This window comes from Mesoplodon mirus (genome assembly GCF_964341445.2).
Source record: "Mesoplodon mirus genome assembly, chromosome: 13".
In the NCBI taxonomy this organism is placed as follows: domain Eukaryota; kingdom Metazoa; phylum Chordata; class Mammalia; order Artiodactyla; family Ziphiidae; genus Mesoplodon; species Mesoplodon mirus.
In genome coordinates this window covers 30,092,932-30,113,438 of record NC_138989.1, presented here as the reverse complement: position 1 = coordinate 30,113,438, position 20,507 = coordinate 30,092,932, and the positions used below count along the sequence as shown (strand labels likewise).

At 42.0% G+C, this 20,507-nt stretch overlaps 1 protein-coding gene across 1 annotated transcript in view; it reads left to right on the top strand.

Annotated features, from left to right (window-relative positions):
• Positions 1–19,916, top strand: part of VAPA (VAMP associated protein A) — a 39,606-nt gene extending 19,690 nt beyond the window's left edge. Inside the window, exons 3-6 of the mRNA XM_082640174.1 lie at positions 1,854–1,957; positions 2,469–2,549; positions 15,724–15,897; positions 19,167–19,916. Coding sequence (XP_082496300.1) covers positions 1,854–1,957; positions 2,469–2,549; positions 15,724–15,897; positions 19,167–19,325 — 518 coding nt within the window. The 3' untranslated portion in view covers positions 19,326–19,916. The remainder of the gene's footprint in view (positions 1–1,853; positions 1,958–2,468; positions 2,550–15,723; positions 15,898–19,166) is intronic.
• Positions 19,917–20,507: the final 591 nt, after the last annotated feature.

Sequence of the window (20,507 nt, the reverse complement as noted above, 5' to 3'; positions counted from 1 at the left end):
TTTGTCTTTGAAATTTTGTATCATTTTGTGATTGCTCATTCTCATTCATTCACATCTCTAGCTGTTGTTACGTATTGCATGCAGCTATGGAGGTGTTATCCTAAATCTTTTGCTTAAAAATGTACAGTGCCTCTTTTTTGCCAATAGTTGTAAACTTAGATGCGTCTTTCTGCCTTTTATTGTTAATGCCAACAGTGTCCTGCACTTGAAAACTTCAGTTTTGTCACCCCCTTTTGTGTTTACTTGTAGTCCAGGGTGTGTGCTTGGTTCCTTCCATGTATGGATTACTTACTCCTGCCGTGGAGTCTGTGCTGGTGCCAGAGTTAATGCCCTCAGACTTCCCTGACGATATCTTTTCATGATAGTATCTAACATAGCAGAGCGATAGGAAGCAAGTAGGAGGATGTAGTTTACTTATGGGAGAACTTCTCAGGCCTCACACAGAGACCATTTACTCTTATTTTCTAGCAGTAGTTCTCACCTCTGTGAAGGTCTGCCATAATTGCACAAAGAGCAGGAACACACGGGGACCTTTCCAGATTAGAATCTCTGGGGACACAACCTAGACAGGTGTATGTTAAACAAAACAAAACATGCTTGCATAATCCTGATAGGTATTCCTAAGATATTAAAATAATTCTGTATCCTTTTTCTAGTTTTCAAGCCCACAGCAGATTAAAAACAGAAAATTATACAAAGAGTGAGCGCCCGGGGCGGGCTCACTGAGATGTTCATCAGTGGAACCTGACTGCAGAGGCAGTCAAGGACAGACCTCAGAGTTCTTGGGGCACTCCATCCTCCCTCAGTAACTGTATTCCCACACTCAGAGCTAGGAGGCCCTAGAAAAGATGCTTTTAGTGAGTCTTGTGGTGCGGTGGCCTGGCAGGCCTGCTTTCATGTTTGTCTGACTGAACTGTCAGTTCATGGGGAAGATGGGTGGGCAATAAGAAAGAGTGGACAGTGAGTACGAGTGTTCTGGAAGTTGCTCTCTAAGTCCACAAGCCTTTTTTAGCTCAATTGGAAGAAGATAAAATTATTTCTATCCACATGGTTAAAAATAGATTTTGGTGCAAACAGCTATATCCCTAGGAATCCATGGAACTATTCAGAAGGACTTTTTCTTTAGGATTCTAGCTTTCTGAAGTTTTACTGTATTAATGTTTGTTAAGAACCTGTATACTTCTCAAAGCCCTTTCTCCCACATAAGCCCCTTGTATTGAGCACCTGACTTACTAAAAACTCCTTACACACCAGTTACTGTTTCCATGCACGCCCTTGATCCCTCTCCTCCACTGAGAACTCGGCACTCACTCCAGTTTTCAGTGCAGTGCCTTTCCAGGTGAGCAGGCACTCCAGCCACGCTTCCTCCAGCAGCCTTCCCTGATTGACTCTGTCTACATACTCACTCCTTTTCTCCCTCTCTCCCTTTAGCGTGCACCTTTACGGATTTACTCCTTTAATCTGTGTTAAGATTGTCTTCCTCTTGTTACATGGTCTGTAGCCTTAGAAGTATGACTCATAAAGTCACAACCATGTTTGAAGTTTTCTTTTTATCCAGTTTCTAGTGAATAGCGTAGGGTGGTTGTTCAGTAAAGGGCATTCCTGGAGATATATTGTGCTTTATCTGGGTTCTGGGCGTTTATCCTGTGCATTTTCTACAGCTGTATATTTGGCCCTTAATTTTTTTTTTAACCATGGTGGGAGTTATTGGACTTCTCAGACATACCTTATAAGTGGTTTCTTGCACCCTTCCTGGTTTTCTTTAAATTTGCAGATTAGTGAGTGAGTACTAGGAATTCAAAGAAGCAAACAAATGGAGAAGTCACTGTCATGTGTCCTTTCTTCTTCTTTAGTAATGCTGCAGCCTTTTGACTATGACCCCAATGAGAAGAGTAAACACAAGTTTATGGTACAGACCATCTTTGCTCCACCAAACATTTCAGATATGGAAGCCGTGGTGAGTAGAGAAGTTGAACAGAAGTTGTCCGGGGAATGTTGTTTAAACTGTGGGTTTTGTTTAGTTCTCCATTGAGAAACCTGATTTTTAAAATTAACAAAATCTGTAAATCTGTTCACTACAGATAATCCTGACTCATTTCAAGAACGAAGGAATTTTGAAATAGTATTCCTTAGAGACAGTTTTGAAGTGCTACTATTAAGAGTAAAGTCCTGTAATCTCTAGGGATATTAGTGTGATTTTAACAGATTGTGATAGTAGCTCTTCGTAGAGTTCTATAGGAAGTTCTGTGGCATTGCCGGTGCCTGTGGTGGGTGAGAATAACGCAGTGTGTACAGGCAGCCGTAGTCCTGGCTGACCTGGGGAACCCACACGTGTGCGCGCGCGTGCGCACACACACACACACACACACACGGCAGCTACACTAACCCTTCAGTTGTCCCTTGAGGCGAAACCTGTTTGTCCCCATCGTATCTCCTCTGTCTCATTGTTCGGTTTTGTTTGCTTTTAGTGGAAAGAGGCAAAACCTGATGAATTGATGGATTCTAAATTGAGATGTGTATTTGAAATGCCCAATGAAAATGATAAATTGGTAAGTAGGAAAATATAAGAAAATTGGAAGCTATTAAGCTCTCAGTTACTTTGAGATTGAATTCTGCTTCTGGTTTTGGCCTTTGTGATTGTGTGATATGGCTGTTCCACTTTATCAGACTCAGTGTTTACGTTTTTTAAAAACTTAATGTGTATATGCTCTTTTCATTTCATAACATTTTGTTCAAGAAGAAAAATACTTTTAGGTACAAGCTAGATGATGGAGAAGAACCACCTAATTCTACCAAAATTTTGCTACTTAAACCACTTCAAGTTCTTTGTTAGAATGAGACATGTGTATACATAAATATAATAAAATTACAGACATAAACAAACCACTTTTTGGCAACTATATACCTGCAGTCTGGGGATAAGATTTAATTTACATGGACAAACAGTTTATTCCAAATTTGGCTATTCCCAGGTATTTTGTTCACTATTGATTTTGGTCAAAATACATCTGATTTTATTCCTTAGTAAATAATTTTTATGTTGCTTTTTTTTTTTTTTGTGGTATGTGGGCTTCTCACTGCTGTGGCCTCCCCCGCTGCGGGGCGCAGGCTCCGGGCGCGCAGGCTCAGCCGTCATGGCTCACGGGCCCAGCCGCTCTGCGGCACGTGGGATCCTCCCGGACCGGGGCACGAACCCGCGTCCCCTGCATCGGCAGGCAGATTCCCAACCACTGCGCCACCAGGGAAGCCCTATGTTGCTTTTTGATTAATGTGAGGCAAATACAATTTGAGGGACTGAAGTGTATGTGCATGGAGTTTAAAAAGTAGTCTTATAGAATGGGTTGTGGTCACTTTATTCCTTTTCTGAAATGCAAATTTGAATATTTTTCTGTGGTTTGTAGGAGGAACTTGAAGGGTAAGTAGGTTTTTGTGTGTGTGATTTAACATATAAAATAATGGATAAATAGAATTGTTTGGCACAATCAGGTTATAATTTTACATGACTTTTTTCTTTGATCTGGAGGCCATTTGCCCTATTGAAAAGTAAACTTGCAGATTAAATAAATACGTGGGGTCAATTGTTGTGTTACTCTTTTAGGATAAGCTGAAATGAAGAAGTGCCTGAATGGTAATTAGTTGTTGACCAAATCATTTATTGTGTTTTTAATGCCTTATTAAAGGGATTTTGAAATATTTGCCAAAAACAAAAAAATGTGAATACATATGTTGTTACTGGAAAGTGAGATTTTGATGGCATGTTGATGCTTCCCATTTGGAGTTTACTTTCTCTCTTGCTAGGCTGCCAGGATGCTAATAGCTTGCATAGCTCTTACTATTGGAACCAAGAAAAGAGCACGTTCATCTCGGTTGACTTATTTTATTTCTAGTTTTATTGAGCTATAGCTGATATACAGCACTGTATAAGTTTAAGGTGTCAGCATAAACATTAGTGTTACATATATTGTGGAATGATTACTACAGTAAGTTTAGTTAACATCCACCATCTCATATAGCTACCAAAAAAAAAAAGTTTTTCCCCCTCTGATGGGAACTCTTAGGGTCTGCTCACTTAACAACTGTCAGTATACCAAACAGTGGTGTTAGGTAGAGTCACCATGTGGTACATTACATCCCCAGTTCTTGTTTATCTTCAGTTTTGTACCTTCTGGCACCCTTCATCCAGTCCCTCCTCCCCGTGCCCCGCTTCTGGTAACCACAAACCTGATCTCTTTCTACAAGTTTGGGGCTTTGTTGTTGTTGTTTTGTTTTAAGATTCCATGTATAAGTGAGCTCATACAGTATTTGTCTTTCTCTGACTTATTTCACCTAGCATAATGCCCTTAGAGTTTCGTCCATGTTGTCACAAATGGCAGGATTTCCTTTTTTTAATGGCTGAAATAATATTCCATTGTATCTATATATTCCAGTCTGTATATATATACCACAACTTCTTTATCCATTCATCTTTTTTTTTTTTTTTTTTTTTTTTTTTTTTTGCGGTACGCAGGCCTCTCCCTGTTGTGGCCTCTCCCATTGCGGAGCACAGGCTCCAGATGCGCAGGCTCAGTGGCCATGGCTCACGGGCCTAGCCGCTCCGCGGCATGTGGGATCTTCCCGGACCGGGGCACGAACCCGTGTCCCCTGCATCGGCAGGCGGACTCTCATTCGCTGCACCACCAGGGAAGCCCTCCATTCATCTCTTGATGGACACTTAGGTTGTTTCCTTGTCTTGGCAGTTGTAGATAATGCTGCTGTATGAACATGGGAATGTAAATATCTCTTCAACATAGTATTTTCATGTCCTTCAGATGTATGCCAAGAAGTAGAATTCATTGGAATAAGGGTTGACTTACTTGAAAAACACGTTTGGATATTTTCTCACTTTTATGAGTTTTATGCCAATTTTACAGTCATTTAATAAACATAGAGCTATCTTTCAGCTGGGCTTCTCTTATGCTCTGGATAGCAGACAATTTGAGATTATAGCCTGAAAAGGGCTGGAAGCCAAGTATTTGATATTGCTGATTGGACACGAAACCAGAAGTTGATGGAAATTATATGACTGTGCTTGTTGAGCCTAACCATCTTACTACCTCACAGAGGAGAGTAGCAGGTGTACCTAACACATAGGCATAGCCCATAGTAATCCAACAAAGTGGCTTTGCATCTGCTAAGGGGCTTGAACAAATACTGCATGGAGATCCCAGAGCCTCCCACACACCCTGGAGCTTGAGCAGAGGTAGTTTGGTCCAGGAATTTTTTTCATAGCAGGTTGTTAGTAACCCAAAGTCTGTTCAGTAATTTCAGAGTATGCCAGAGAATATCCGATTCTGAGCCTGGATGCACTGGCTGCAGAATGTATTTGCACTAATTGAACTACTTGGACTTGCAGTATAGTTATTATTGACCAATTAAATTAAAGGGAATACTTGCTAAAGATAACGATTTTTTGAAGCAGTTTATTTTGAAAAACTTTAAATACCTAGAAAAGTGGACAGTACAGTGAACCTGAGGCCAGCTTTATTAACAGTGACCAGTTTATGCTTAATTTTATTTTATGTAAACCCCACCACTTCCTATCTCACATACTGTTTTAAGGCACATCTCAGACATAATTAATTTCATCTGTAACTGTTTCAGTATATATCGTTCAAAGATGAGGACTTTAAGGAAAGGAAGAAAAGAGCAATGACAATACTATCATTAGTCTTTGAAAGCTTAATATATCATTAATATCAGACTATTCAGGCAGCATTCACATTTGCCTCACAAGTGTCATTTAAACGTTTGTTTGTTTGTTTGTTTGCTTTTTGCGGTACACGGGCCTCTCACTGTTGTGGCCTCTCCCGTTGCGGAGCTCAGGCTCCGGACGCGCGGGCTCAGCAGCCATGGCTCACGGGCCCAGCCGCTCCGCAGCATGTGGGGTCTTCCCGGACCTGGGCACGAACCCGTGTCCCCTGCGTCGGCAGGCAGACTCTCAACCACTGTGCCACCAGGGAAGCCCTAAACATTTGTTTTTTTTGCAGTTTGTTTGATTTGAAATCAAAATAAAGTCCACATACTGCTATTGGATGACATGTTTCTTAAGTCTCTTAATCTATAGATTCCCTCTGTTTTTCTCTTGTAAATTATTTATTAAAGAAACCGAGTTTGTCCTGTAGACTTTCCCACGGACTATATTTTGCTGATTGCATCCTTCAGGTATCTTTTAACTTCTCTGCTGTCTTTGGTATTTCCTGTCATTGGATCTAGAGACTTGATTAAATTGAGGCTTATTTTTGCTGGTGAGGGAGAGGCAAGACTGCTTTGTAGGTGGTTATCTGTTCTCTCAGGGAGGTACCTAATGTCTGTTTTTTTTTGTTTTGAAGTTAGCAGCCGTTGGTGTGCAGTGTGTAGATGAGTGGTTCCAGCCAGGGATGGTTTGCCCCCCCCCCGGGGACATTTGTCAATGTCTGGAGACATTTTTGGTTGTCACAGCTAGCGTAGAGGGGTCTACAGACGTCTAGTGGGTAGAGGCCAGGGCTGCTGCTTAACTTACTACAATGCACAGGACTGTCCCCACAACAGAGATCCTCCAGCCCCAAATGTCAGTACAGTCGGAAGTGAGTAAATACAGTTTAAGTCCATTGATTCATTCAAGGTTGCATAGTGGTGACTTTGTCATTACTGCTTCATTGTATTAGTTAGAGAGTAACTGGAGCTCATCTGATACTTGCTGATTCATTCAATGGTGGAGTTCTAAAGCTTTCTCTTAAGTTATAGGCTTTCAAAAAATGAGTTGGTTACAGTGTCCCTCTGATGATGTACAGTCAGCTTTCCGTCCTCCTTCCTTTCCTCCCCTTCCCTCTTTGCCGTGTTGTTACAGACTCATGGACTTAAACTTACTACTGTTTCAGTCCCTTGCAGTTATCATATTGGTGCTCAGATTGGCTAGTAGTCAGCTCCTGAGTCCTTTCACTTTAGTAGTCTTTGGTAATTTCCTTCATGTCTAAGATACTTCCAGGCTCAGACCTGGGATTAGACATTTCTTCAAGCCCTGGGTCCTTTCAGTGGGAGGTGGTATTTCGAGACCACAGCTGGGCACTGGGAGTAAGACAGTGATTTTTAGTTTCGTGAGAATTCCTATCAAACCATTCTTTTGGCCAAGATTCTAGTGGAGGCCTGATTGTCAGTTGAAGGCACTTTTATTTTTTTTTTTTTTTTTTTTTTTTTTTTTTTTTTTTAATTTTTTGCCCTACAACAAATCTAATCAGTCATACACATACATGTTTCCACATCCCCTCCCTCCTGCGTCTCCCCCCCACCCCCCCTTTCCCACCCCTCCAGGCGGTCACAAAGCACCGAGCTGATCTCCCCGTGCTATGCGGCCGCCCCCCACCAGCCATCCACCCCACGCTCGGTAGTGTATATACGTCCATTGAAGGCACTTTTAATGGTAAAATTTTAATGGTGAAATTGGCATCACATAAGATGATGCTCATCCTTTTATTTCTTGAGGTGTCGTGATTGTGTTTAATGGTTGGGTTATGTTCTTGAAGCTCTTGGATAATTGAAATTGTGTAAAATCCAACACTAACTGAGAAGAATGGGCAGGTCCTCTTGTGTACCAGCTGCAGTGCTCTTGGAATAGCAACTCATATGGCTTCTTAGCTTTGCTGTTATGCTTCTTGATGGACATTTTTAAGTGTTTGAATTCACATCTCAAGTTTGGCACATAAAATGAGACTTTTAATATTTCAGTATGTCAGTATTTCAGATTTATATAATTCAAATGTGCAAAAATATTTGTATCTATACTAGAGGTGGCCTTAATTGATTAATGTGCATGTTAAAAAGAAGGGCTGAAATACAGCTGTGTTTTTATGAGGCGGTGTTTGCCAGAATGTGTTGGTTTGGAAGGGCTCTGTGGTCAAATGAGTTTGGAAAAACGCTATAAATAAGCACACTGCATATTTGCACATTAAAGGCTCTGAATAAAGAAAATCTGATTAACCTAGTATTTCTTTTTTGTTTCATATAATGTAATTAACTTCCCACAGAATGCCAGGTGTTCTGTAAAATACACTTTTGGAAACGCCATTCCTGTGTAAACTCATTCTCGTGGAGCTGCTGAACTGCAGGTTCTACGAGAAATCCCCATTACTGAGGGATCACTGAAGTGGGCGCAGCCTGGTACAGACCTGGTGCTGTCCGAATTGTTGATTAGTGACTTCCTGTCAAGTCATCAGCTTACTGTTGCATCGCATCCTTTACAGAAAATGTGAAACCTCAGAGTAACCAAATCTGGAGTGTTTATAATAGTATAAAATATATAAAGTTTTTGTGTATTTGTTATAATGATTAAAGATGAAACCTTTTATACACACACACACACACACACACGCGCACACATAAAACACCTCTTTTCTAATACTTTATTCATGTGGTAATAAAACCCTGTTGGTAAGACCCTAATGGGATCTTGCCATTTCCGGTTTAGTATTGTGTACAGATGAAGTTGATGAAACTGCTTAAAGACCATAGTATCTCTAACATACTGGTTTCTTTCTAGTATCCATAGATACAGTTACAAAATTACTTAATATCCTTTTTCTGTATGTCTGTCTTCAGTTTAGTATGAACTTTGTCTGTTAGGAAATTAGGGCATCATTGAGTAGTGTTTAACCTAGATAAAATTTGTCAGTTTACTACAGATAAGTTGGTAAGATGCCATATGAAGCTGAATCCTGACTACACAAATTGACTAAAGATGAAACGCCCTTATTCAAGGAAAACACATTTCTAAATGTGGAAGATTCACAGAAATATGAGAACTGTTGGTAGCCTGTATTTTTAGAAGTAGAGTACAAAATATATTTTTTAGTTTATATAGTCATGATTGCTGTTAGTAAATTCCTGTAGTGACATGGTTTGACCCCTTATTTATTTTAGTTTGTTTGTCAATATGTTTTAAAAAGTTCGTTAATTTAAGCAAACTTCAGTTTAGTTTTTAACTAAGTTGCTGGTGACAACTCTAATACACAGCTCTCTCCAGATGGCACATGTACTTTGTGTTCAGCCTTAGTGTTCAGAGCAGTGGAGAAGCCCATGTTCAGTTACACATTTACTCCAAAGAGTTGCTCATCAGAACTTATGATCTTTAGTAATCAACTTAGAAAAATTTGGTTAGCATCCAAAGCAGTTAGATAGCACAATAGCTATCATGGTTATTGATACTTTCTTCTCAGAGTTGGTGTAGGTAGCAGGTAGCAAAACGTGCCGTTGATTCAGTGTTTCTTATGTTAGGTACCCCATCCCACTCTCACCCCTGCCCGCAGCTCCTCACCCGCCTTCCCGAGTCCCCAGAAGAAGTAGACAGGCAGTTAAGTACATTATGTCAGTATACCTTACCTGCTTGAGGATCTGGATCTTTTTAGGTACGCTGTTAGTTCTTGGGCATTTACTGTTTCTAAAGACAGTTGGAAACGGCTGTGTTATTATTTTGTTGATTTCTTTAGGTTTTTTAGGACCTTGATACTGAATATATAACTCAGAAAATGATTGAAGTTTTTAGTCTCTTGTGGGATAAGAAAGGTGCCAGCTTTAGAAGTATGGTGGTTGAGTCCATGTTTTTATTTTTATGGTTTAAAGAGATCATTTTTGTGATAAAACAGTCCTAATTTATTTGGAACCATCATTAGAATACGGGCTTCTTTTTGGAAAATAGCTCTCTGATTTGGATCATACATAGAATGACCTAGGAGTCCAAGAACCCTTTTATTTTAGAATAAAAAGAGGTACTATTAACAGTTATTTCTGGACAATAGGCATTAGTGCCCTTAGGCACTAATGTGTGTGGTCCCCCTAGTACTCGGGGACAGCAGGTCTTTGACTGGATGCATTTCAGTAAGGTAATGGCCCACAGTCTTCAAATGAGTTATGTTCAGGGCTACTACTGAGAGCTGCTCAGCACATTCCCTGGGTTGTTGATAGCTGGACGCAGATGATACTGGAGTGTTGACTGCTTTATATTTTACAAACTGGAGTTCTGTGAATTATTAGCTCTTTTAGTTATTATCAACTCTATATTATGAAATCTAATGTCCAGTTAGTGGTTGTGTTTTTTTTTAGGATTGAGTGTGGTTTTAATTAACTTGTTAGTTATGATGTTTTATAACCTCTTCAGTTCTTTATGTTGAAATAAAAAAATTTTTTTGGTTTATTTTAGGCCACCAACTCTACTTGATATTTTCCAAATTTAAAAAAATTATTACATTTCATTTATGCCCTCCATTTAACATCTGTTAATGACATATTTCCTAGGGAAAAATACTTGTCATAATGAAGCCTGAAGAACTGTTAAGAATAGGGAATTTCAGGGGTCCTATGTATAAAGAGTTTTTGTAATGAAATATACATTATTTTCTGTTGAGACAAAGAACAGATTGGGGACAGTGCATTATTAAGTAAGTTGGAGTTGTCTTAGTTATGTACAATGACCTGGATATCAGTAAGTACTTTTTTTGTTTGTTTTTATTTTTGGTTGTGTTGGGTCTTTGTTGATGTGTGTGGGTTTTCTCTAGTTGCGGCGAGCGGCGGCTACTCTTCGTTGTGGTGCACAGGCTTCTCATTGTTGTGACTTCTCGTTGCAGAGCACAGGCTCTAGGCGTGCGGGCTTCAGTAGTTGTGGCGTGCGGGCTCAGTAGTTGTGGCTTGTGGGCTCTAGAGTGCAGGCTCAGTAGTTGTGGCGCATGGGCTTAGTTGCTCTGTGGCATGTGGGATCTTCCCGGGCCAGGGATCGCACCCGTGCCCCTGCATTGGCAGGCGGATTCTTAACCACTGCGCCACCAGGGAAGCCCTCAGTAAGTATTATTTCAGAGTCTGCTCTAACCTTTTTGTATAGTATTATTTTTATGTGTATTAAAGGAATTAGAGAAGATAGGAAGAGCACTGTGGAGATACTAATGGAATACTAGAATGTTCTGTGTGTCTTTGTTTCTTGATCCTGGGGGGTAAGTGGGGGTGTGGGGGTGTGTTTGGGGAGGGGTGTCGTTGAATACAGGAGAGGTTTATAAATCATTGCAATTTTCGAACCCTTGAAAAAATTCATTTAACTTAAACATTGTTCAGTTAGAGTGTTAGCAAAGGTAAGAAAATATGAAGTGCTCGTTCTTCAGGTACTGACAAGTATTGAGTAGTAACAAAAATTAAGAGAAGGTACTCATTCTAGGACAGCGTGAGGCTGGCTTAAGTTTAATAAGGTTTCTACATTTAGTTAGTGAACATAATGCAAGTTGATTATAGCTAATTAATAGAAAAAGTTGAGAAATGTTGTATTTTTTGCTTTAACATAGCTATTATTTATTATTATTATTGCTGAGGCGTAACACATCTTTATAGAATAAGGTGATTGTTTTAGAACCTCATGATTTCTGTGTTAGTCATTCCCAGTCCCACGCAGGAGAAGTCAGAGCTCGGTGTGAATCCGAGAATGTGTTTCCCCTGCACCTCGGGGTGTTGCTCCGCCGGGGCCGGCCCTGGCTGTCGCTCCGCCGAGCAGCGTCAACAGCACAGTTGCAGCACCCGCCAGTTGTAGCGCGAAGAATGAGCCCAGGGGACTCGGTGTGTCCAAACAGGAGGGACAGAAGGTGTGCTTCAGGGAGCTCACAGAGAAGACAAGTCGGCCAGTGTCACTGGTTATGGGGATGTGGTCCCCCAGCACGTACGAGGTGTTCATTGTGAGTGTGTTGTGAAGGAAGTGGAGTTGCAGATGTCAACTATGTTTAAAATTACAGTGGAACCCCAAGCACTTAAAAACCAGGCATACAAACTATTCTGTTCTAAAACAACAAATTACCACACTTAATAAAATCTCAGTAGTGAGCAGGACAAATGTAAGTGGGGACATTATTATGAAATTGGTATAATTTTCCCTGTCACTGAGACTTGGGGAGCATCCTCTAAAAAAATGTGAACAGACCAGCAGGTGTAGCAGTAAAGGTGGGAGCTGGTGACTATCACTCTCCAGGCAAGTATTTGTGTTTATATATAAAAAAAAGATGAATGAGATTACTGCTTTATGTTTTCTTATCCAGTACAAATAATAGTAACCCTTCTTTAACTGTCATTGTTAGTTATTTACAGTGCCCCAGGGTAGGAGAATTTGTGGCAGAAGCCTTAAAGATCTTAGGTCATATTTGAATTTATTCATGTCTCCGTGTGTGTGTGTGTGTGTGTGTGTGTGTGTGTGTGTGTATGTGTATGCATGCGTGTGTACACTCAACATTCACTCAAGTACAATGCCAGCACATCAGTAGATGACAGTGACCTCCTGGTGGTGTCCTGGATGCTGTATGATTCCCTTTCTCATTTCCTGCTTCTTGGGAACTCTGGGAACCCCACAGTTTGAACAGGCTGCTGACACTTTGATTTGGCTTTGCAGGGAATGTGTATACTAAGGCTTAAACAAAACCTGATCCTTTATCTAAATGTCTGATACTTTTAAAATTTTGTGATTTTAGTTATTTACTTCTGGGAATCATGATCCTAGAGAAAAAGAGTAAGTGGGTTGTTCAGAGTGAAAATATATCTTTGGTAACTTTATTGTTCAAATACTACCTCTTCCCAGTTAAGGCCTTACTCAGGCCTTCTGACAGTTTCCTGCTGTGGCTCTTGGCCAATACACTTGATCCCTTACTCTTAACAGGAGTCACGAGAATGTAGCCTCGTGTTTACATTCTTTGGCTCCTTTGTCCTTCCCAAGGCTTCAATGCAAAAACCGAATTTGCCTTGTACTTACATTTCCTTTTCTGAACAGTCCCAAAGTCCTCGCTTTTTCTAATTACCCCCAAAAGGAATAATTTAGAATATTGGAACTGAAATTCTAAAGGTTGTTTAAAAAAAAGTGCAGAAGTAAATTCAACTTATAGATGGGGGAGATTACTGTAGGTAGGCTAAATAATATAAAAGAGTGGAAAATGTACGAGATACTGTGTTTTCTCTTATCTCGATACCATGGCCTGACCGTCGAGTCTGTTCTGAGTTGCAGTGTTAGCTATAATGTGCGTGCAGTGTCACCCCTCAGCTGTCTCAGAGTCAGAGCGTGTCAAGTCCCTCCAGTTTGCTTGTTCCATGGTTCTCAGAACAGCCAGTCTCCTCTTTCGGGACGAGTCTGAAGCAGCTCTCAAGGAACACGCTGTTTTCCTGGAGCCACACCTCACCGTGGCGCTCCTGAAGGGAAGCCTGTAGCTGTCTCAGCAGCCTTAGTGTTCCCACCAGGCTCCCCAGCTTGTCTCCACACTTGTGACTCTCCCCCCACCCCACCCCCTTTAACCACCGCCCAGTTAGCTTATACATGCTTCTACTTTAATTAATTAATTAATCAATAAATTAGATTTTTTTGCCTCTGCTCTGTATGTTGCCGGGTTTGTAGGGGCCTAAATGGTCGTGAGCACATGGGGTAAGTGGGTTTACTCAGTGTGACTGTTTTGTGACTTGCTTGGCTTACTTTGGACAAGTGTTTAGGCTTCACTGTTATCGTTTGCACTCTCGTCTTAACATTTATGCTCCACAGATTGGTTATGACATTTCTTCTCCTTTTTCTTGTAAAAGCAATATATCAACATTAAGGAAATTTTTCAATAAAAAGAGAAATCTAATTCTGCCACCATGAGAAGATATTGATTGACACGTTAATTAAAATCCCAGAGTGGGAAGCTACCCATCAAATGTCTAACAAGAGTGAAATGTTGAAGTAATTTTGGTAAGGCACAGAATAGAATATTTAATGACATTGTGTCATTTAAAATGATAATTAAAAGATGTACATATAAATGAATAAAGATTAAAATCATGTATGCTGATTTTATAAAATATGCATATGAAAGAGAATATTGGAAGAGAATATATAAATAATAGTTATTTTAGGTTGATGAGAGAATGGGAGGAAATTCCCTTTCTCCCTCTCGTAATTCTCAATTTTCTGGAATTTCAAGAATTTGTTTAAAAAGCCAATTGTGAAGAGTTTGATGATTCCTCATTCTAATTTTTTTTGTCTTCACTTTTTGGCCTTTTGTATCTCCTCATAATTTCTTAGTCAATTTTCTGGTATGAGTGATATTTTCCCCCAAACCTAAAGATTGCTGAGTTGCCATGTTGACTGTTCGTCTTCACAGAGGAAGGCCATGTGCCATTCTGGTTCCCAGAAGCTGGACTAGTTCTAGGTTGGAAAGTGCACACTTGAGAAGTCATTTTGAAATGAATTCTAATTACTGTTAAGGAAAAGAATAGGAAAAGAAATTGGTGGAGAGCAAAAACATCTGAAACGGGATTTGTAACAGTACGATGAGATTGGTTGGGACAGGGAGGACAGAGTGGAGAGCAAGAGGCTCGCACAGGAAGCACAGAGCCGGATGGTGAAGCAGGCTTCCTAGAACCCGTCACGGCGGGGACGCTTCTGAAGAGAAGTGGGAAAATCTGGATGATGACTGGAACCTCGGTACAGTACTACTAATTTTTACATGGATTTAGACAATGGCGATCAAATCACAGCCCCTTCATACGAAATACTAGTTTTGTCCCTGTTTATACTGAAAGTAAATTCAGGAGCTGGGATGCTGTGGTAGGTGTGTGACCTATAATTAAATCTTCCTGATGAGTGCTGTGGAAAATGCCATAAAGTTGATTTTGGAAATGTTCTTGTTAGAAGTTTATATCTGAATAAAGCGATTTATACCTTTCTTTTTGAAAAGTTAAATTTTTAGCAAGTAAAATTCTAATTAAAGACAAGAATTGTGCTAGTCCTATTAGGGAGCTTGTGAAGGCAGAGATGAGATTCCGGTGGATGGGTGTTGAGTTGAGGCTCAGGGACGCTTAGGCCCTTCCCTGTGCCTTTCTCTCCACGCCTTAGCCACTAGTTCCAATGGGTGAGTGCTGGCAGGAGTTAAGATTTGGGGGCTCACAATTTTAAAGGTGCCTGAGTACCACTGTGGTTCCATGTTGAGTTTCATGAGTTAAAGCAGGTAGTGTTACTAATGATTTGAAGGGATCGTTTGTATTTGAGTTTAAAGTCGTGAAGTGGACTCCCTCCCCTCTTTTTTTCCCTATGATACATGTTTGTGTTCATCATCTCCCCTTCGGTGCTCATATCCTTCAGTTCTTTTTTCCCATGAATAGAAGTTAGGTTTTCTTTCAAATGTTTTTCTTAGGTAGTCTCCTGATTTCATTGCGTGTTTGCAATAACATCCCCCCTTCCCTCCAGAACCCCATTTGAAGAGCACTGAAAATGAACTTCATGTTTGGAGTTTGGTTGGCGTCACTCAGCATACTTATTGAGTAACTACTGTTGGCCACAGTGCTGGGTTTAGGGGTAAATGCAAAGAGGAATGGCTCTTGCTTTACCCGGGCTTTGAAGCATTGTAGGAAAGAGCACCAAAAGTACAGCGTTGTGCCGTGCGCTCAGTGCTCTGGTGGAGGTAAGTGCACAGGGTGGCGGGCGCAGAGGAGGGGTGGTTCGCGTGCTTCGACCTTGCTGACTGCTGGTGTTTACTGCTGTCGTCCTGTGCAGTTGTTCACAGATGACCAGGCATTGGGTATTTAAAAATCTTTTAAATAATGAAATTGAAAACGGTCAAAACTTTGCATGTAAATAATTTCTTGGAGATGGATGTTTGGAGTGTAAGTCGTTTAAAAACCTGTAAGGAGAGTTAGTTGAAAAACGCCCCGCCCGCTGTCTTTGTGCTGCAGAACGACATGGAACCCAGCAAAGCCGTTCCCCTGAACGCTGCGAAGCAGGACGGGCCCGTGCCAAAGCCACACAGTGTTTCCCTCAATGATACTGAGACGAGGAAGCTCATGGAAGAGTGCAAGAGGCTCCAGGGAGAGATGATGAAGCTATCGGAAGAAAACCGACACCTGAGAGTAAGTGCTCGCTCCTGGGAAAGGAACTTGATTGCAGTGAAGGCAGCGGGGAGGTGAACGTTGTTGGGCCATTTTGTCTGTCAGCTTTTACATTTACCCTTTTTCAGTTCTTTTTCCTTTTCCCCAATTTGCTTCTGTCCTGGCCTTGGTTCCCCGCCAGCCTCTTCTTACACTTTGGCGGTGGCTTCTTCTGTCCCGTGCTCCCTTCCCAGCAGCTGGCCTGGCTCTTGGGGTCTGGTCGTGGCCCTGCTGGCTTCCTCTCTCGCTTGCGCAGCCTTCGCGTTCTGGGCCCTGGTCCTGTCACCTGCTGCAGCAGTGCTGTCTGCAGACTGGCACCCGTTGTCCAGGGTGCTTGAACTGTGCTTAGTTGGAATTAAGATGTGCTGGGAGTGACACAGTGCCAAAAATAACCAAAAAACTCTTTTTTTCGTATTGTTACATGTTGAAATAATATTTTGGTTATATTGGATTGAATAAAGTATATCATTAAAATTTTGCCAATTTTCTGTACCTTTTTAAATGTGCTGCTAGAAAATTTAAAACTCCGTGTAGGGCACCCATTGGAAGTGCCTCTCCGGGTCGTGTCGGTCAGCACTGGGCTGGGGGTCCTGGAGGAGCCTCCTCTGCTGTAGCAGGAGCACTTCCCTCCGAGGGCGGCCCGGCGCCCTGTCCCTGCCCACGTGGCATGCACACACGCACACACGTCTCATGGTGCTCGGTTCTCTTCACCTTGTCAGTATGACCTTTTCTGGGACTCTCTTCCCCCTGAAAAGAAAAGAGAAACAGTCTTGGAATGCTGCCTCCTCTGTTTCCAGGCTACCGCTTACCTCTTCCGGCTCCCATTTGTCCGTCTCCCTCCAGCGGGCTGGGGTGTCTCGGAGGCAGGGCTGTGTTCACCGCCTCTGCGTTCACAGCACACGTGCACAGTGTTCATTCACATTTGAGTGAGTGAACAGTGGGCTGTGGGATAGTGTGGAGTTTACTAATATTTCAAGACCTGAAGACCTTTAAGTTGCTTTTTGAGGCTTTGTTTGAAGCTTTTCACGTCAAAGTAGATAGTATTGATACTAAAATGTACTTAAAGTAAATAAGCTAAATTGTGGGATGTAATCTACATCTGATTATTTCATAGCCTGTGGAAACTACACTCTGAATCAAAGGCACTATGTCTTGGCTTGATGTGTGCTGAGACGGCTTTTCTGGCTATTTCTTCCTGTTCCACAGCCCCGCCGCAGAGGCCCCTGCCCCCAGCGCCTGTCTGGAGAGTGGAGAGGTGGTCTCATGTTACACCCACACCCACGCCCTGTGGAGTTTTAAGGGTGCTGTTTTTTGTTACTTTTCCTTTATGTGCCATGACTTCCTCAGTCCTGTACGTGATAGAAGATGTACTCCTCAGTGTACCGAGAGCCACGGCCCGTCGCCTGGCTGGGAGGGAGAAGTGCCTGGGTCGGGCCGGGCTGGGGAGATAGGTGATAAGATTGATTCCCGGTCCCAACTCTTTATGGACTAACGTTCTGTAGATGTTATTTGAAAAAGCGTTCTGCTGTTTAAAAGAGAAAACAAAAGAACCTTGAAGACCACTGGTTTACAGAGTCAACTTCTGGACCTTTAACAGTTCACACTAAGGCCCATCATCGCTGGTTGCCAGGTTGACTTCCTTGAGGGGTCTCATCACTGCCCGTTATGTTCCGCAGCCCTGGCCTTCTTCATCCAGCCTGTGCATCGGAATCTGCCGTGAGCTCTTAAACACACATGTTCAGGCCCTCCCGAGACCCCGTGAGGCAGAATCACCTGGAGTAGCTTTTAAAGTTCTTGCCGGGACTGAGCATCATTGTTCTGTCCACACGGGACTAATCAGAAGAAGACCCAAACCCGCAAACCCTCAGAAAATCCAGACATGCAAATAAAACAGCATGACATCAGGTGCACTCTTCCACTGGGTGTTATTAGTGAACACACTAGAGGAATGAATCAGTGTGAGAAAGTAAAAAGGAGCTTGTGCTGAGGAGGTGAAAGCCCGCCCCGTATTCATCTGGTTGGGATGATGGACCAGGTAAAGCCAGCTGCCTAGGTAAACCGGTGTCAGTATTTTCCCCAAGGTCATTCTGCAGCTGGTAAGTGTCATATAACAACCTCCTGCTTAGAGTGACTGCTGTCCTGCTACTGAGAAACCTGGTCCCCTAAAGTCATAGACTGACTGTCAGAAACTTCGCTGGGTGAGGCTGTGTCAGTCAGCACGGAGCAGCCACCTGGTCTGGAGGATGGGAGTCACTGTGATGGCAGAGAAGCGGCCTCCCTTTCTGGTCCAGGTGCAGACCCTCAGGTGCAGGGCTCTCCCTACAGCATCCCACTCCTGTTGTATTTGTAGTTTTCAAGGAAATGATTCTGTCTCTCCTCTACAGTGCAGACTCTGGTGCTGACCCTTTTACACAAAGACCTCCTGCTTTGCTTTGAGCACATTGAAATGCTGCGTTTAAATTCCATCCTGCACTCTCCCTCCCCAATCCTGTAGAGTCCTATCTCTTCCCTGCGCTCTGCTGTGTAGGGCCCTGCTTGCGGCGGGTCAGACTAATGACGTAACTTTGTTTCTGGTGGTCTTTGGCTGATGGAGCCCAGCGTGAAGATGCTGTCGGCCACCTTGGGGAAAGTGCGCGCGTAGGATTCTTCTTTAATTGTATTAATTTTAGTGGGATTTTTCCTTCCGTGTAAATACAACCGTAACTGATACTTGTTTTTTTTGTTGTTGTATGCGGGCCTCTCACTGTTGTGGCCTCTCCCGTTGCGGAGCACAGGCTCCGGACACGCAGGCTCAGCGGCCATGGCTCACGGTCCCAGCCGCTCCGTGGCATGTGGGATCCTCCCGGACCGGGGCGCGAACCCGTGTCCCCTGCATCGGCAGGCGGACTCTTAACCACTGCGCCACCAGGGAAGCCCTGATAATTCAGTTTTTTGAAGTATATTTCTTGGCTCTAGTTTTTAAAATCAGCATTATTGAGGTATACTTTACATTCCATGAAGACACCTGTTGGGAGTGTACAATTCAGTGATTTTTTTTAGTAAATTTACGGAATGTGCAGCCATCACTGGAATCAGGTTTTAGACTGTTTGTATCACCCTAGAAAGTTTCCTTAGGCTGGGTAGCAGCTCGTCCCTGCTCTTGCCTCCAGTCGCATGCATACTGACCTGCTTTCTGTCTGTATATTTGTAGCTCACTAGTCTTATGAATATTTGTTTTTAAAACCTCTTTTTGTGCATATATTTTTTTCTAGGATGAAGGCTTAAGGCTCAGAAAGGTAGCACATTCGGATAAACCTGGATCCACCTCAGCTGCATCCTTCAGAGATAATGTCACCAGTCCTCTTCCTTCACTTCTTGTTGTAATTGCAGCCATTTTCATTGGATTCTTTCTAGGGAAATTCATCTTGTAGAGTGAAGCATGCAGAGTGCTATTTCTTTTTTTTTCTCTTGACCAGAAAAAGATTTGTTTACCTACCATCTCACTGGTAGTGTGGCCCACGGTGACCATTCTTTGTGTGTACAGCGTCATATAGGCCTCGCCTGTAACAGTCTCACGGTTAGAAACACAGTAAGAGCAGAGTGTTGGGCTCCCAGGCAGCGTGAATGTCACCAGACCATCCCTAGCAGGTGTCATTGCACATTCAGTCCTTTATGAAATTCATAAATAAAGAATTGTTCTTTCTTTGTGGTTTTAATAAGAGTTCAAGAATTGTTCAGAGTCTTGTAAATGTTATTTTAATAATCCCTTTAAATTTTATCTGTTGCTGTTACCTCTTGAAATATGATTTATTTAGATTGCTAATCCCACTCATTCAGGAAATGCCAAGAGGTATTCTGTGGGGAAATGGTGCCTCTTACAGTGTAAATTTTCTCCTTTACCTTTGCTAATATCATGGCAGAATTTTTCTTATCCCTTGTGAGGCAGTTGTTGACCGAGTTTTTCATCCTTCCAACCCTGTCCCATGGTATTTAACACAAAAATAATAAAACTGTTAACAGATTCTTGCTCGATAGCTTGTGTTTGTTGTGTCATTAGACGGGATGCCAGGGAGTGTGCTGTGTGGTGATCTGGGTTTTAAAACGCATAATTTATCTCATGGAAACCCTTGCGGATATTAGAGTATTTGTGGTTCAAAGTCCTCATTCTTTTAAGGAAAGGAATTGATAAAATTTCAGGCCATTTTTGGAATTTTGGAAGATCATAATCCATTTGTCCTCAAGATAATATAAAACAAGCAAATACCATGAGTCTAAAAGTGCTGTAATTTCAGTCAGTTTACATGTCTGCCCTGTGGCTCTATGGTGTTTAATTTATCCTATTCTTAATAGGTTCTTTTAGTGTCTTCTCAAGAAAGACTAATTCTCCTTGATTGTAGTCACTGCTTTTTGACCAGCCTAAGAATTCCTTTTATTTTATAACATTTCATAATAATAGTTAAAAGTAGGTTTTTCCCCATCCAGTTTGACACGCACAGTAATTTCCATTATGGAAATTTAGTATTACTGAGTAAACCTTGGGAACTCCTTTGTGCAAAATGACCTTATCCCTTGCAGTTCTCTGCGTCAACCACGTGAAATGTGTTTGCACTATA